The sequence below is a fragment of the Gymnodraco acuticeps genome, unplaced genomic scaffold (assembly GCF_902827175.1).
Source record: "Gymnodraco acuticeps unplaced genomic scaffold, fGymAcu1.1, whole genome shotgun sequence".
Lineage (NCBI taxonomy): Eukaryota > Metazoa > Chordata > Actinopteri > Perciformes > Bathydraconidae > Gymnodraco > Gymnodraco acuticeps.
Genome location: NW_022990919.1, coordinates 588,122 through 606,504, shown reverse-complemented (window position 1 = coordinate 606,504; position 18,383 = coordinate 588,122). Strand labels below are relative to the sequence as shown.

Below are 18,383 nucleotides of genomic sequence, written 5' to 3'. Positions count from 1 at the left end.
ATTACATTTATTGAAATTTGAACCGGAAGATGAAGTCTCAGAATCTTTTAAATAAAAGGACATACAACTAAAAGGTGGATAATAATAAAATCTATTAAATGTAAAGACATTTGGTCAAATGAAATGACACTGAGCCAGTGATAACAACGCGTGGATGAAGCTGGTGCAGGTCTCTCATGCCCCCCCCTCTGTGCTGTCCCCTCAGTGGAAGTGGGAAAACACCACACCACGATGGTGATATGATGATATGATGAATGATCCACACTGTTAATATGAGAGGAAAATAATGTTTTAGGAAATGAAAAATATGAAGTTAACAAATAAAACACAGCTCAGGGGCAGTCATGGACGGTAGGTTTTCCTACAAAGTTAACTCAGCCTCCATTGATTTTCATATCAAATGAGCGTGTTAATAAAATAAGCTATCATGGCGTATACTTGCATATCTAAACAGAATCATGAAAGCCTGTTGGTAGAGTCAGGCACACGAGTCCGTTTGAGTGTGTGCGCCGATGTCTGAACGCTCACTCACTGCTAGCTATGTAGCTAACTGTTATGCTGCGTTCAGACCGGACGCGATGCGATGTTTGGGGGCGGCGCGATTACATGTAAAGTCAATGCAGAGACGTGATCAGGCGAGCATGAAGCGGTGGACGCGGCGCGAATCACGCGATTGAGGCGATTGAAGGGGGCCGCGTCAAACGCGAGAGTTCCATTTTTTCAACTCAGGCGTCAAATTCACGTGACGCGTTCTCGCGGATGCCAATCAGCGGTGAGGATCTCAGCCTGCCGTCACTGACGTTCAACCAGAAAACATCAGCCATTAGCTGTTAGCAGTTAGCACAGAGATCACAGCTCCTCATATCTGTTCAGAAACTGTACAAAAGTTAAACAAGAACAAACCACAGACTGTCTGTGTCATGGCGAATACAGTCGCTGGTTTATTTATGTCTGTAGGCCGTTGTTATGAGTGTGGAGTGAGCATATACAACGTTAGCTTAGCCTGGTCGACCCAATCTCCATTCAGAAAACAAGCATTTTAAAAGGTTTTTCGCCTGCCGTCTGTCTGCAGACTTGTCAAAGCATTAATTCATGGTTTTTACTAATCGGCATCAGTATGTTGTTACGTCGGCATCATTTAGAAACGTGTATTACAATTTAATCACGGTAAAATATGTTCATTTTGTTGTAGTTGTAGCTCCCGAGCCAGCGCGTCTTGTTTGGCTTTTTTAATGCGGAAGTAAAAATGTCTTACAAAAACGACGCCAGATGTCACTGTAGTGTATATTTCTGTATATATTTTTGAAAATCTAGTGTATACATCATTTTCCTACACATTTATTCACTGGTGTCTCTAACCTGCAAGTTGCTCTTTAAATGAATAAATGAGAATCGTATCTGTGTTGTTGATCTGTAATATTACAGTGTTACGTTGATTTGTTTGTCCTTCTCGGACCATGCACTACGCATTTCAGTGGTTTTGTGTTAGAAAAGAAATGCAACCAATCAGATCTTGTTCTGGGTCTCTGGGTAGAATATCCTTCAACCAAGGTATTCTACATCCTTGATAGAATGCCCTGGCCGTTGCACTGAATGAGAGCGTACGTTTGGACTGACAGTTTGATCAACCAATCATATATTGATTTGTAACCAATGGGCGTGTTCTTTCAGAGTTTCCCTCGGTTCCAGGGTACTCTAGAAGGCCCGCTAGTTAACTGGCTCGAGACAGAGGATCTAGATGAATGCGACGAAGCAATTCATGCCGTTTTATTGTTTTTAACGTTGAAATGGCAACAAGTGAAGATGATAATTTTGCGGAATTGTTGTCAGTACCCTTTTCAAGACGACAATTTAGTGAAAAGACGGACATTATAATGGGGGGGAGGTGTGTGTGTGTCTACAGAAGGTCCAGTTGTGATAGACACGGTTCGCCACTGTTATTAACAAACGTTTGTATGCCACACATCCTATTTTCTTCAATAATCCAAATTGTAACAGGTAAAATCACATAGTCTCTTTGTGGAGCAAACCAGGCTAATGCTAACTTTAGGGTAGGACTAAAACACGAGTCGCCCCTGCACCACTTTTTTCATGCGGAAAGATCTGCAAATTCCAGAAAACATTCCCGCAAAGAAAAATTATTCACAGATCTGCATCTCTTTTTTTTTCCTGCAGAAGAAGATCATGATCATCATCTGCTGTGTCATCCTGGGCGTCGTCCTGGCGTCAACCATCGGCGGCACGCTTGGCTTCTAAGACGCTCCGCCTCTTGCCGGTGTGACGACCGACACGACAGACCGTCTGACCGCCAGCAGAGAAGAGAAACACCGACGATAACAACACAAAAACTTGAAACACAAATGCAAGACAGATAACCAATCAGCTAGGGAGAGATAACAATCCAATCACTGATAAGAGGAAACACCATGGGGTTGGGTGGGGTTCAAAAAACAAAGACAAAAAAAACACAATAAAAATGCCATCACATTATAGCTGACCTAAATACATAACGCATACAAAAGAGGGTGCAAATAAACCTACTATTTATTACAGCTGTACATGTAAATGTATTGAACATATGAAGCAACACGTGGGTTAGCTACCTGTAAAAAATGATGACCTAGAATATGACATTTACTTGTTTTGCCTTTTTTTGTTCTTATTTTTTTAAGTTTCTTTCTTTTTTCGGGAGTCTCCAAGGACAGTAATGGTGACTTGCTTCTGGGTGTGAGTTCTCCGGGACGAGCATTCAAGAACATTTGTTTGTTCATTTCCTATCTGTATTTCCAGCAGTGGTTTTGGAACAGAGTACGTTATGAAAACGTCAACGAACACATTCTTAATAAATGTGCTTGTGTTGCCCCACTGGAGGGCTTTCAACTCTGAAGGAGATAAATGTTATCGGCTCCGTCAGAACTTTGTGGAGCTCTGGAACTCTGCGCTACATTCTAGAACAAAAGGTTCCTGAACAGATTAGTTTCCGAATGCTGTCAGTAATGCTGGAGTGTTATGAAAACGCTGTCAGTAATGCTGGAGCATTTCGGATCGCTTGAGTGTTCCAGAATGCCGTCCCGAAAGACACGCATCCGCTGGCTTTGGTAGAACCAACTATGTCCCCTTGTTTCTGAGAGGGAGGGACCAACCTCACTCTTTAGACCACCTCTCATTGGTTGCTCACTCCTGTCATTCACCCTAGTCAGCCTATTATGAAATTAGTTGAGACTGGCATAGCCCGACCTGCCACACCCAATTTATAACACATGAAGAAAAGAGCGTGACACACAATGTGCGCCAGTGAGGGGTGTCATTGCAATGTGGCAGGTTTCCAATACAAAAACCTCCCCGTCCTGTCACATCTATCCAACCAAAGAGCAGGGGGAGGGCGGGCCTCTGTTGTTTTGCTGAATTTGACTAGAACATTTGTTGTTTGACTGACAGGTGAACGGTGGGAAGGACGGGGGTGTAATAGAAGGAAGGCTTGAAGGAGGGTGGGAGGAGACGGACGGTCAATCTATGCAGTTTAGATAAGAGGAAGACGACATGTCCCGCCTCCCCCACCCAAGATAGCCAATAAGGATCGAGGTTCACGTTACCGCACCAAAAGGCTCATCACACTGATCACTGTAGAAATATCGCAGTCAAAGCCAGTGTCATCTCCAAGCTGTCACAACTGTTCTTCCGGATGATTCTAAAAAATGAAGAGAACACATTAAAAAGTAAAGAAGAAAAATGAAATAAAACGTAACATTATGAAACAAATGAGATGAACATTTCGGAAAACTCTAAAAATGCTGGCGTGCCCTGGTTACCTGAGTGTCGTGGTATTATTGTTGCGTTTTTGTTTTATTCATGGGGAACGTTTGTTGCTTCGTTGTGCTGCTGTTTTAGTGCGTGCGTGACGTGTCCCGTGACGTATCGGCCTGACATCATTTAGCGGTTACTGTTTAGTCTGTATGGTTTGATGCATTCACCTGTTTCCTCCCTGCATCCCTACACCTCATGCCTGAGTGTGTGTTTGAGGTTTGTGAAATGTGATTCACAACATTTTAATGCCTGAGTTGCACCGGTGCTACTAAACAGGAGAGGCTTTTCCTACTGGGGAATTTCCTCTGTGGAAGGTGGAACATGTGACACACAAACACACAAACTCACTTGCATGAACACCTCTGATGTATACATTTTACACACAGGACACACTGGATATACTCCCCCTAACATTTCACATTTCCGTGTTACATATCATGCCAGTGCTAGTGTTAGACTTTGTCACTTAGCATGCAATAGTGTTAGCTCGTGTTACGTATAGATCATGTAGAGCTGCTAGTTGGAGTTTTTTTTTTAAGACACTTTCCGTGTGTTCAGACCAGTGTTGGGGAAAGAATGGGACCTAAGAAATAATACGGGAAGTTGATTCTTGATCTTGGAAATAGTAGTTTGACAAAATAATCTCAACACGCTTACTAACTTTTTAACTAGCTAACTAATTTTGCAAAGATAATCAATCTGCCGATGATTGTAGAATGCTAGTTAGATTATTTGGTCAAACTAGTTTAATTTTAAGTAGAGCATTTTGCTTTCCATTGGCTCCTTCACTAAGGTGTAGCAATATACAGAAATTAAATTATTTAAATTATATTTACAGTAGCGTTAGCAATAGCTGTTAGCAGCACGTCTGCTGGAGAAGACAACCTCGACACTGCTCTAGATTGGGACAACATGCATTTGTAGTTTTGTACAAGCATGTTTTTGTTTCTTAAGTGTGGTCTGTGTTGAGAAGTGAATGTGTGTGTTGCCCTAACCTGGACACACGGTTGTGTTGAAAATGACTGGAGGAGGTGGTTTAAAGGAGGAAGGTTTGTCTGAGTGAAGGCTCTGCGATACGTAGGTACCTTCGTCTCTGTTGAGGCTTACCCTGGATGTTCCAAGGAAGAAAATAAGTTCCAAAGGTCCTATGGCCCCCAGCTCAATTTAAGATATTGTTACCTCCACAGTGGCTGAATGAAATGTTACCTATCCATCCATCTCTCTTCAATCTTTTGAATGTTGAACTGCGACGATAGCCCTTACCGATCCCTTACAATGTTAGTTTATATCAAGAACATAGGGCCATGGGAACGTAGGTGTGACCCAAACAGGGTAACAAATACCACCTTACATTCCACAAAATAAGTCTACACTCAGTGTCAAAGCAATAAAGTCAGTTTGTAGAAATTAACATTTATATTACAGAAAAAGTGGTAACTAGCTAGCTAGCTTTGTGTGTCTTGATTGTCACCCCAATGTCGAGGTTTACAGTTGCAAAGTGTTGTTACGTTTGGTAAAAGTCCTTTCAAGGAATCAAAGGATAATATCTGGTTCTATTGATTGAAAACAAATACCTTTGCAACTCTCTTGCTCTGGAAATCTTCGCTATGACAGGAAGTGTGCGTTGTTTATCACGTTAGCCTCTTTGTCCCAGCTAACAGTACTTCTTGCTGCCAAAGGCAAAGTGTAGACACTAAGGAAGTTCTCACTGCTTTGTTGAATATATCGTGTGTTTTCTTGGAAGTCATAAAAGTTAATAGCGCTGTTAGTTCTAGATGTCTGAGATACTGTATTACTAGTCGCTAGTTTTAAATGAAGAGCGAGGTTTGGAGAAGAGTGGAAGTGGGAGTTTTCATTTTATTCTTCCCAAAACCAAAACTTCTTTGTGCACCAAAGCTTAGAAATCACCCCTCCAAGCAGCAAAATCCAATAGATGTTGGTTCCAATAAATTGTCAGTAGATTTAGAATTTAGCACTTTTCTCTGCTGTTTTGTTGTTGAAACATTCATGGCATTGTCTTTATAAGTGTTTTTTAGACTGTAGAGCAGACACTGTCCATACATGGATATCAAATAATGTGTGTAAATCAAACACAAGTATGATTGGTGTCTTTGGATTTTTTTAGTGGTTCATCTTGGAAATGTCAGGCATGTATTGAGGGATTTGATTGACATTTCACCATTCTTCGTTAAATCATCATGTCAGCTGCACAATATTAGATTCAATCACGTGTTCTCAATGGTCGACGTCACGGTCGTCGTGTTAGTCTTGCAATGGTTTGGCGGTGGATATAAAATCAGCAAAAAAAGGATGCCGTCGTAGCACCAGCCAGCTTGATGACACTAAAGTGTATTTGCCGTATGTGTGTATGGGCGTGTCTTTTGGTTGTGTGTGTGTTTTCTGTAAAGTCAGCCGCCATTCCTCTTGGGAAAGAGAAAACGGACAAACATCGGAAAACCATAATTAAACAACTCTGTGAAGGTTAGGTAGTTTGTCCGAGTTTTCATCCCCCAACCTGTCCTTTTGTCTTCCCTCTTCCTGTTTGTGTTGTAGCTGTTTGGTTGTACTAAAAGACAATGTTGAGGATTGGGAGTCTGCGCCTTCCCCGCCCCAGCAGACCCTGCCCAACCCGTTGTGTGTAATAATGATGATAATAATAATAATAATAATAATAATTAAAAAAAAGGCATGCAAAAGCGTTGTGGAGTTTGCATGATGGTGTTTTTTGTACCCCACCCCCAACCTGCCCTCCATGTCGTGCACTTTACCGCTCATGGACCTGACTTTGGTTAGCTTGTGAGCTAACTATTTTACTTGCTCCTTCTTAATCTGCATTCTCAATTTTCTTTTCAATCTAAACTCACGTGTGCTCTGTTTGTAACATTGTTGGAACAGTAACTGTATTTTTAGGGTGTTTAAGAAGCAGTTGATATTTAAATGTGAAAGGCTCCATTTTCAAATACCCTCGACTTCAGCCATCCTGCTCCCCACCACATCAACCGCCAACCCACCTTACACACCTCAACTGATCTGTGTTTGCATTTGTGTTGTTTTTTTGTGGAGGAATCGTCCCCTCAACTATTTATTATTGTAAAAAACCTTTGCCTATGGGCTGACCTCCTGCTGCCCCTCCACCTGGCCTTGTGTGTGTGCAGCATGCCTCCCTTTTCAGTAAAACAAGTTTGGTGCTTAAATGCGCGAATGTGTGTGTGTGTTTGTGATTGTTCGGAGCAGCACGAGTTTGTTTTGTTGTGCGAAGCATCTGATCGCAGGTCCACGGGTTGAAGCTGTTTGATGAAATCCACATTGCGTGTTTTAAAAAATTGTGACAGATGGGAAGAGATCAGACATATGTATGGACGTCATGATCACTGTTATTATTATGTATTTGTTCAAATTCAAACCAAAGCGTTTTTTGCCCTCCCCTCATGTGTTCTCAAACGGTTCGCCGCTAATATCAAAGAGCACAACACGAGTCAAGTTTACACAGAGTCGTTCGTCACAAATGGTGATAAAATTCATTTAAACCGAAACTATACAAATATAAAAGCCCAGCCACCCAGCCACTACCAGCCCTCACTGTATGTTGGTCTGTCAACCATTACATTGACAAAATAGTAATCTCACGCCACAACAATGATGTCTGCCTCCACACCCCTTTCCCTTTCTCCTTCACCTGTAGACGTTAGTTTGTGTAAAAACAATGACCCATACTCATCTGTTAAAACGTTAGCATAACTTCTCCTCCACTTTGAGGCATTTACGGAGACAATGGTGGTGCTTTCTTATTCTACTTATTGATTGCTGTAGTTCTTGTTATTTTGGTGTTATTTTCTGTATAGCTTGTTTATCAGTCTCTGTGTGCACACTGCAGGATCAATGCTTCCCTGCAAGGTTTTGCTGGCTAGTTAAATGGCTTAACTAGTCAATAATTTCCACAAAAATAACAATGAAGCAGTGCTAGTTAACAATGCTACTCGATTTCTTTCTGCTGCAGGATTCATTACCTCTACTGCACTTTGATGTAAAAGTTAATATAGTTGGTTTAAGAGGTGTTTTGTCTTACAACAACCTGGACAGCATTCTTAATCTTATGGACTGCTCATTGACCCCCAAACTGGGGTCAATGAGCACAACACTGGTCCTATTTCTTTGCAGGGATTTAGAAACTAGGCTAGCAGATTTCCACCAGCTATCGTTGGCAAATAATGTTGCATAAATGAAATAGTTTCTCTTACACTAATGTGCATATCCGCTTCCAAATTATTGTGCATGTGCACTAGAGATAATGGATGTTTTACTGTGACTAGTAAACCCTTCAGTGAGCATTTTCCTGTGTGTGACAGAGGACTGCAGCATTGTCATCTGTAGTCACATGTAGACAAGAAAATATATATGAATCTTACATCAACATACTGCATTTCTATTACTGTGTGTATGTGGCTCTGTAGCCATATTCACTTCTCCTGGCTGTGTACAGTTTCTGTCAGGGTGGGGTGCAGAAAGCAGGAAAAAATCATCTAGAGAGAGTTTGGGTGCGACACAAGGACTCCAAAGATTGATTAGCCGGTAGCCACATTAGATCGTGTGTGGAAGTAAATGGGCATTTTGTCAAACACACATATTGAACAATGACTTCCTTTCGTTTGAGGTCGAATGTGTGCGGGCTAAATGCGGCTATTTCTGAAAAATTAACTTTCTTCAGTTTGAATCTGCCCAACGTGTGCAGAGGCGTGTCTGTCTTCCAAGTTTGTTATCAACAGACACCGACGATTCAAGTTAATGGTGCGTTTTCTTTTTGTTCCTCAATTGTCGGACGATTAAACTCTTCTCTACGATGATTTTTGTCTTCCTGAAACATTTTCAAAAACCAAAACCTGTTCCTAGTGCCCTGCTCTGGAGGATAAAATGTTTATTTGTTGTCAGCTGTGATATTAATTGTTGTTTCTGATGATTTTCTTTTGACGCTGCACCCATATGTCTTTCTATTCTCCATCGTACAAGACAGTATTTCCTTTGGAATCAGTGTTTTTGGGGAGGGAGGAGTCAGGGGGGGGGGACATGAAGATAGACCCACATGGTCTCTGCCATAGCAAGTAAGAAAGACACTTAAATAAACATTGTTATTATCATTATCATTCTTAATATTATTATTATGATTATTACCATAAATGACAAATTAATTGCAGTAAAACATTTGCAAAAACCCAGAGGGAGAACGAACGGCTTCACACAAAGTGATCAAACATCTAAACTTTTAAAAAGGGAGGTTATGACGATTCTATAATAGCAATGATTTAAAAAAGTACAAAAGGAGTTATGTTATCATAAATAATAAGTAGTAATATTGAATATTGAATGCTCGCAATTTTGTCAAACTGAAACTGGATTCTTTGTGTTATGTAATTATTGTAAATAACTTCAAAGAGAGAAAAAATGACTTGCATGTCTATGTATAAATCTACTGAGATATCTATTCCCGTCAAAGTTGACACGCAGTTCGATCTCTGTCCTTTTTGCCATTTTTGTTCTCCCCCACCCTAAAAGTATTTCCCGCCTTCACTTCCGTGTCCCCCACCTCCGCAGCCCTTCGATTTTTTCCACGTGGGAGAGACGCCAGCAGAGAGACAGAAAAACATATCTTCCAGCGTGTTCGTCCGCCATGCTCAGCTCACATGCTGCGTTTAGGCCCAACCGCGGAAGAAAATACGTACAATCGTGTTTTTCCATCGAGAGGCACTGTCACAGTCTTTTTTTAAAGAGCCCTTTAGTTCCGTCTAGAAAAAAAAGGGCAGAATATATTTAGACGGAAATGAAGAGAACTTGTTTATCCGCGGGAATTTTGGGCTTGAACGCAGCCACCACCACACCACCGCTCATCACCACAGCTCCGGAGGATCCACCCACTGGCTCCTCTGATGAAAGTGCTTCCCTCCATTATAGGAAAAATTAACCCCGCGGCCCCTGATCACTTAGCGGGTTCTGATCTCTTTCTTTCTCTCTCTCTGTCTGACTTTTAGTCTCTCGAACACAGCTAGCTAGCCAAACGACAAATCTCATTGCCTGCCGTGTTCCCCAGAGAAAAAAATGCACCAGACTTGTCCCCTGCCAGTTAGTAGCCGAATCCGGAGAAATACTACACGTCAGACTATGATTAGTGTAAGCAGCTCCAAGGTAGCGGCTAATTTGTTTATATGGATGCCATGTTGCTTATACCCATCGAACAAGCCCACTATTTCAAATTCTGCAGGAAGTCGCTTTTAAAAGATCTTTGTCGTAACACTTTCATGCTAACAGCAACAAGTGCAACAACAATGGAAACACCTGAGTTGCAGTTGAGAAGCGTTTTAATGCTAACATCTCAGTTTCATTGGAAGTCAATGGGCGGAGATCATTGGCCTTAAAGTGCTTTTGGGAAAGGTCTTAAAACCACATCACGTGTTACTCTTCAAACCACCCCAGTCTTCTGTCGTTGCTCCATCATTTAGTTCTCACCCAGTTCCTGGAGGAGGTCTGAGCTTCTGTTTCTCAAAGGCGTCAAAGTGCAAACAGGAAATTGGATTAAAGCTACATTTGCGTTCGTGAAAAGAAAATGATCTTCTGGTTTTTTACCTTTCAGGTTTCAGAATGTAGTTCAGACCAGAGTCACGCCTTCGATGTGTTTGAGGAACACGGTGCTCGAGTCGCCTCCTGACTTTCGGGCCCTGGTCTCTAGCCTCACACAGGCCTACCGTAACAAAGCGTGCAATATTCAGAGAAACAAAAAGGGCTTTCTTTATCATGCAGAGGCGTTCAAGGCCCTGGACCTCGTGCAGGAACTCGATTTAGAAAACAAAATCCAGTTTAAGACCTCCTGGAGCAACAACAAAGAAATGAAATGAAAAACCCAGCAGATGCATGGATAATAAAGAAAGAGGGGGGGAAATGGCAGGCAAGAGACGGCAAAAAATATTTCCAAAATTTAAAAAAACTAAAAAAGAGGGCAGGGCCATCGCTCTGCAGACGCAACTTTGACCGGAAATGCAACTTGTGTCCCGTTTTTTTTGTGTGTGTATGTGTGCGTAGCGTAATGTAAAGCGATCTGTCCCCCCCTCCCCTCCCTCCCCCCTCTAAAAAATACCCCCCCCCCTGCAGCCCTGTCTCCCCCTCCTCCCCTTCTCTCGTACTGCTGTTGGCTGTTCTGTTTAGTTCATGTGACGTGCCAGTATTCCCCCCCTACTTTACCACTCTCCCAATCTCTCTCCCCCCTTCTCTCTCTCTCTCTCTCTCTCTCTCTCTCTCTCTCTCTCTCTCTCTCTCTCTCTCTCTCTCTCTGAACCCCCCCTCTCTCTCTCTTCATGGATCTTTAAGATGACAACTCTATGCAGATGCTGTCTTTTATAAGTGTGTCAACATTTTAATTTAAAATAAAAACTTGAAAAAAAAAAAACCCTGACAGACATATTGAAATGATAACAAAAAATGAATAAAGAAAAGGATTGTTCAGTGTACTCCTGTTTCCCGTCTCGTGTCTTTTTATTACATTTCACAATTTTTTTATTTTATTTTAAAGATTGTTTTAGTGCAACCATTGCCTTTATTGTAGAGATAAAACTGAAGCGGGAAAACAGTGGGGGTGACATGCGGCATGTGGTCCCGTGCCGCATTAGACGCGATATATCCATGGCGGCCCATTTGATAACATTTCATTATAGTGAAATTGTCTTTTTTTTAACCGATGCCACACTTGAGGCATTATTGGCTTTTACATTTTTCTCAGTTCACACATATGGCATACATTTACTAAGTGTTCCTAAAAAAAATGGGTATACAGAAAATAAAAAGGAATATTTTCTAGTTTGTAGGATTAAATGAAAATAATCTACAGTGCGAAGATAGTTTTTTTGTGTGATGCATAACTTAGATAATTAGCATCACTTTGCAAGTTATTTTACCCAAAACACAAACTTTTCCTGGTCTCACAAATGAAGTTTGAGGAAGGGACACAAAATGGCTGCCAGAAAATGTTTCAATTAACATTGTTCTGCACTTTTTTAAATTCTGCATTAGCTGTATGGAAATGGCAGGAAAATTAAACAAAACTTCTTCAAATGTGTGAACATAGTTTAGTCGCCCGATGTGTAACTTACATAATGAAGTAGCGCCACTTCTGATGTTATTTCAACGCAAAATACAAACTTTTCTTACCCTAAACGAGTGGTTTAGACAGACATTTATTTTGAAAGGACAGTCTATATATAACGAGCAGAAACTAAGACGTGTTTCTGTATATTCGTAGGAAAACGCATGAAAAACAAAAAATGTGTACGTATTCTAACCAAACATGTTGCAAAAGGTATAGCAACATGGCTAATTTCATTTCCTTTTTTGCAACATTAACAAAAGATTTACTTGACAGTTTGACTACAGTTTGTGTGCAGGATTTTATTAAAAACTGTAGAGGACATATAGTAAATACCAAGAAGAAGAAAATGAAAAAGTGATGAAACCTTTTATCTCAACACTCGCTTGTTATAATAATAGAAATAAAGATAATCTACAGTTGTTTTGTATATAAAAGTCATACAGAGGTTATAATTCACTGACGATACACCAACAGCTTTCTGCTACACTTTCTACTGCGCTGATCTGTCTGCAGATTCATCTATTCTAAACAAATCAATATTTCCTCTCAGTCAAAAAACATTGTGTCAACGAGGAAAACTTTTTTCTTAAATTCACATGTGAACCGTTTGAACAGCATTGTACCTCTTCATAATCAGCAAAGAGCAAAACTATGAGACGTGTTCTCCTGATTGTGACTTTGAAACTTATACTGAAAAATATTCATATATATTTTCCTTTATTTTTCATATTGAAGATCTATATCTAATTATTATAATACATTATTTTCATTATTAAAAAACCTGTGTATTGGTAATGATGAGGTTTTATCATTATTATGAGATCTTTGTTTTTTCAATGTTTATAACAAAACAGATTCATAATTACAATACGAAAATCTTTTAATCATGAAATAATTTTCTCATAATATAAATTATGAGAAACAAGGTCACAATTAAGTGAAAACGTCTCTCTAATCTCTCTGACACTCGAAAATGTAGTTTGAGGAAGGGACACAAAATGGCCGCCAAAATAGCCGTGCTTCCATTCAAAAGATTTTGCCCTTTTTAAAGTATCGCATTAGAAAGCTGTGAAAAAGAAGAGAAATTCAACAAAACTTCCTCAACTGTGCGATGTAGAAGATGGAGGTTTATTTTGAAAGGACAGTATTTATGTAATGAGCGGATACTAAGACGCGTTGCTGTATAAAAAAACACCTTACATTTTTTTAAATCTGGAATACGTTGCATGACGTGGAGCAACATGCCTAATTCACATTTCTTTTTTTGTGCCATTTAAAAGGTTTCAAATTCACTTGACAATTGCTTGAATTCACTTTTTTTCTGAATGAGTCACAAACCATTCAATCTTTATAATTTCTGATAAGAAAAAGTACATGTTACCCCCAAACCCTCTGTTATTAGAAACATTTACAAAAGTAAAAATATGTCATGATTTGGGGTTTTTTGGTTTCCTTTTTTAGTACTGTAAGGGATTAACTAGCAGATAGTACCAAAACACAGTAAAACACAGGAAGCTGGTAATAAAGTTCAAACAAAAGGCTTTGCTAAAAACCCGATACAAAGAGGGGGACCAGTGGCCTGTACTACGAAGCAGGATTTGCGGTTAGCGAGGTAACTTCAGGGTTAATTCTGGGTTTTCGGGCCTACGACGCTGGTTCACTTCTTACTGGGGTAGATCTCCAAGTTAACTTATGCTGAACACCTAACCTGCTCCGGAGAAGATTATGTTCCAGTTAAGAGATCAACTCAGTGAAAGCTTTGCCTGCTGACCAATCAGAGCTCATTGTGCGGAGTTTTAAGCTATCAAGTCATATTACAGGATAGAGGAAATACATTCTATGAATGAATAGAATATCACCTCCCATCTTCTGAGCAATCTCACTATTATTACATTATCGTTAAGAAAGCTTAAATATCTGCCACAACATAAGTAACCGGATCAAAGTAACATTACAGTCCGCCACATTCATATCACATCGTCAATCACATCATATCACATACTTCCTTATCTGAGTCAGCTTCTCGAGCCGTATCTGGCTGTGCAACACTTACAGTGACACATACTGTAGGCAGAAGTATTATTTTAAGCAACACATTAAGTTGACGAAGCGCTGTTCTGTATTCACCTTGCAGGTGCAACTATGTGGCTTTTATCCTGGATTAAGTGTTTAAGTCATGGATGTTTAAAGTTTAACTTCTTCATATTTGTCTAACATGATAGTTTACTATTCAATCATGAAGTATGTCAATGCACTGTCAGTAGACTTGTCCATGTTTGTGATTGGTCAAATGTTGCTAACCCCGCCTCTTTCACGTGAACGCGCTCTCAGCCGGACAGAGAAACCCTGGGTTGAGTTACTGAGTTGATAACCAGCATCGTAGGACCGCTTAGCGAGATCTTGTTTGTTATGGTTAGTTAAGCCAGATAACTCAAAGATATCCAGGGTCTGTTGAACTGGCTTCGTAGTACAGGCCACGGACCAGGTAAAACAAAACAACAAAAACGAAGAACAAAATAAACAAGTAGAAACCAGAGGGCATGAGAAACAGGAGCAGAAACGCAGACAGCAACTTGGGGAAACAGGCAGGAACATAGACAACGATATAACAAAGAACACAAGGGAAGACAAACCAAAATACATACAAGCCTAATCACAGAGACAACACACAGCTGGAGGGTGGGGGGACACAGGGGCAGCAGGTGAACACAATCAGGCACAGGCGTGGAAACACAGGAAGTAAAACTGGAAGAGACACAAAGAGAAAATACATTTAAAAATAAAACAGGGAACATTAAATACAAAAACCCCAAGTCTAACAAAAAAAGGTGTTGAGTAAAGTATTTCATAATTGTGGCATATATAGGCTTCCATAGTATAGGGCCTAATTTACGCACGTAACCCTTGACTATGCATTGATGGATGATTTTACAAAAGCAAAAAGAAAGGAGCTGCAGCTAGCTACCACCACTTTCTAAAAACCTTAACTATGAGTTATCAGAAAATACAGAAATATAAATGAGTGTTTTTAGTTTTGCTGGTGGACAAGCGACTCGCTGATTTCCTGCAGACAAAAACAAAATGGCTCCCGACATCCGCTTTGTCCGTGACAGAAATCCAACAAGCTCACATTCAGAGAAAACATGGAAGAAAAATCTACCAACTAAAAAGTGTAAGCGCTCCCCTCTTAATAACATTTTTTTCCAAATTATGAGATATTAGGACTTACTATCTCATAATAAAGATTTGTACAACTATGCGAAACCTTCATGTAGAAACTTTGTGATTTGAAAGTCTTTTTTTAATACTTTCATTATATGTGATTTTACATTTTCTTTATTAATGTATTGTTTTGTTTCCTATAAATTAAATATTTTCTTCTAAATCTTTTTTACTCACAAGGGATAGTGTTATTGCTGTTTATTTACACAGGCGGGGAGGCGTGTGGTGCAGTGGGTTGTGCGATGGTGTTCGGATCAGGGGTCACAGGTTCAAACCCCACTGCAGTCAGCATGTCGTTGTGTCCCTGAGACACTTCACCCCAAATTGCTCCTGTGGGGATTGTCCACAGTATTGAGTATGTAAGTCGCTTTGGATAAAAGCGTCTAACAAGTGACATGTCATGTAATGTATTCACATGGGAGTTTTCTTCAAAGTGTTTGATGTTCAATCGTTTTTACACTAAATAAGATTGAATAAAAAATATGAAGAGGTATTTATACAAATGTTCTTTTCTAGGTCAGAACTATTAAATTCCTTATGTAATGAAATATTAAAAATAAAATAAACGTATGTGGTAGATTTGTCTCCACGTGGCATTAATGAACTGCCATGCTTGATGTTAAAATCAGACGTCACATTGTGAAACAAAAAATCTCTACGAAGAACCAAACGCTCTCGACTCTGATGGCCCTCAAACGCTCCACAGTGGAGTCGAACCACTTTAAATCCCTTAAGGTGGAAATGTCAGTTCATTTTAATAGCTGTACCTGAAGCCATCTCAATATTTCTTTCTGCTTTACGTCTTCAACAGGTCACAGATACATTTTTGGGAGAACTTCGCCTTTGCTTGACAGTTATCAGTGTCGAAAAAGTGAAAAAAACATGGGGTGTGACGTGTCCCACGGCTGGAATCGAACCAGGAACATTGCGGTTATAAAAAAAAAAAATGTATAAAAGAAAAATAAATTATGTTTAAAATGTAACTCTGTAACTATACTGGAAGAAAACATAAATGCTTTTTTGAGATATATTTTAAAAAATAATTTTTGTGCACATTGGCCTTTTTTACAATAACAAAGACCCTCACAAAAAATGTAAATTTTTAATTAATACACTCACAATAACTTTAGGAACTTTGTGAATTTTCTTTGATTTTTCTTTAAATCTAACCACAATGTCCCAGGTTTTATTTGAATTACTCAAAGGCGAAAATACATCAACCAAAAAATCGACCTGTTTTAAAGATGAAAACATATTCACACACTTTTGTCATTCAGCTGTTTTCAACTCATAAAATAAGAGAAATCTATTTAGGTCAGATATAGAAATTGTATCACCAGATTTCTTTTGTCCTCACTTGCCTCTCAGAGCTTCCGTACATTTTCTTTATCGTCTGCAGTATGAAAAAACACTGAATGTGCTTGTGTTTGTCCATGGTGATGTTGCAGTTCCTCCACTTCTACTTCAAAGTTTGTGCGAAGTTAACGAGAGTATTGCACCTGAACACATCACAAAGGTCGGAATCTTTTATCTGAAGCTCCTGAACACAGCATTGTTTCTCTCTCGTGTAATCACAGTTTTTACATCGCAGAGTTTTGCGTTAAGCTGCTGATTGTTTAAGGAGATCTTCCGAAATATTTCATACTTCTGTTATTCCATCTTTAGCCTCCTCTCCACGATGGTGGTAAACAACTGCAACATTTTTGGCCAATGGTGGGTTGGTGGGTTTTGGATACAACTCAAAGTCTGGGCTTCATTTTTTCCAAAACAGAATTTGTAAATTGATGTCGTTGATTCAGTTTTATATATTTATTTTAAGTTAGCTTGCTGCCAGGAGTTCTGTTGGCTGTGTGTTCGGGAAATACATTCTGGGAGTCGGAGTTGCCTCCTCAAAATGTATTTGGTGAAATATTTAAGTCATATAGAGATATTGACAGAGTGGTGGTGGGATGAAATGAGCATCTCCCTGGTTCCCTCCCCAAAAAGCCAATGAGATTATTCTATTGGATTTTAGATTATTGCAGAATGTATTGATACTTTACAGGTTTTGTTCAGCAGAATATCTTTACAAATTGACACAACTGTCAATTGGAATATCCGGAAGAAAAAGTTAGCGTTAACAAACTAAGAGCTGGTCACATGACTTTATGTCGACATCGCTAAACTAAAGTTAGCTTATGTTTGGCATGATGGCCTTTAGTAATCTCATTTAGGAAACACGGTTTTCAAAAAACCTTGAAGCTTCAGGCATTCACCAGTGGGTTATTTACTGATGTATTTTATGTTGCAGAACAAAACCTGAAAGTCTGTTAACCACAGACCTTATTTCAACCTCTAAACAAAAACTCATTCAACAAACCATTGACTTCCGGACGAGGGAATAGCTAGTGCTAAAATGCTAACTAATGTTAGGGATTTAGGACTCATTCCTGCAGCACGATATTTAGAAGTTTTAAATGTGTTTCCCTCAATGTATTGGAGGTCTAGATGAACGGTCTGGAGGGGACGCTGAGGAAGGCGGATGGCCTACGGGACAGCTGCGGCCCCCTCCAGTGCACCTTCATGTGGTGCCGCAGGTTTGCCCGAGACGAGAAGAGCTTGTCGCACTGCTGGCAGGAGAACGGCTTCTCCTTGGTGTGGATGCGACAGTGGCAGACGAGCGCCGTGGACACGCGGAAGGACTTCCCACAGTCGGGACACTGGTAGCGTTTGGGCTCGGTGTGGATCCGGCCGTGGTTCTTGAGGGACATCAGGTTGGGGAACTCCTTCTGGCAGGTGTTGCAGAAGTAGGTCCCGGTCTTGTGGCTGTTCTTGTGGTTGAGTAGGGAGCTGGCGTGGCGGTAAGAGCGGCCACACTGATTGCAGGTGAAGGTCCGGGAGGAGGAACCCACCGGACTCAGATCTGAGAGGACACAGACAGGGGACTTTAGTATCAGACTATAAAAAACCACCGAACCCCAAAGGTCTTCGGTGTTTAAAGATTTAGTTCAGATTACCAACTCTAATTCTTTTTTTTAAACTATAGGCTACTATGACTTTTTATTATGACTTTTACATTTTTTATGACACACAGTAGTTACATTTGTTTAATTTGTTTTTAAATATATATATCTATAACCTATTTCACAATTTAGTGTGCTATGACTTTTTTTATTCACTATTTTAATAAGATATTCTACTCTTTTATGAACTTACTATTCTAGGACTCTTTTAAGACCGTTCGCATGACCTA

General features: G+C 40.0%; 2 protein-coding genes across 2 annotated transcripts in view; one reads left to right on the top strand and one right to left on the bottom strand.

Annotated features, from left to right (window-relative positions):
- Positions 1 to 11,233, top strand: part of stx1b (syntaxin 1B) — an 83,155-nt gene extending 71,922 nt beyond the window's left edge. The window contains 1 exon segment of the mRNA XM_034233996.1: positions 2,176 to 11,233. Coding sequence (XP_034089887.1) covers positions 2,176 to 2,256 — 81 coding nt within the window. The 3' untranslated portion in view covers positions 2,257 to 11,233.
- A 1,803-nt stretch (positions 11,234 to 13,036) lies between these two features.
- The window catches only part of si:dkey-89b17.4 (zinc finger protein 850), a 37,981-nt gene continuing 32,634 nt past the window's right edge, over positions 13,037 to 18,383 (bottom strand). The window contains exon 5 of the mRNA XM_034233985.1: positions 13,037 to 18,053. Within this exon, the coding sequence (XP_034089876.1) occupies positions 17,635 to 18,053 (419 nt within the window). The 3' untranslated portion in view covers positions 13,037 to 17,634. The remainder of the gene's footprint in view (positions 18,054 to 18,383) is intronic.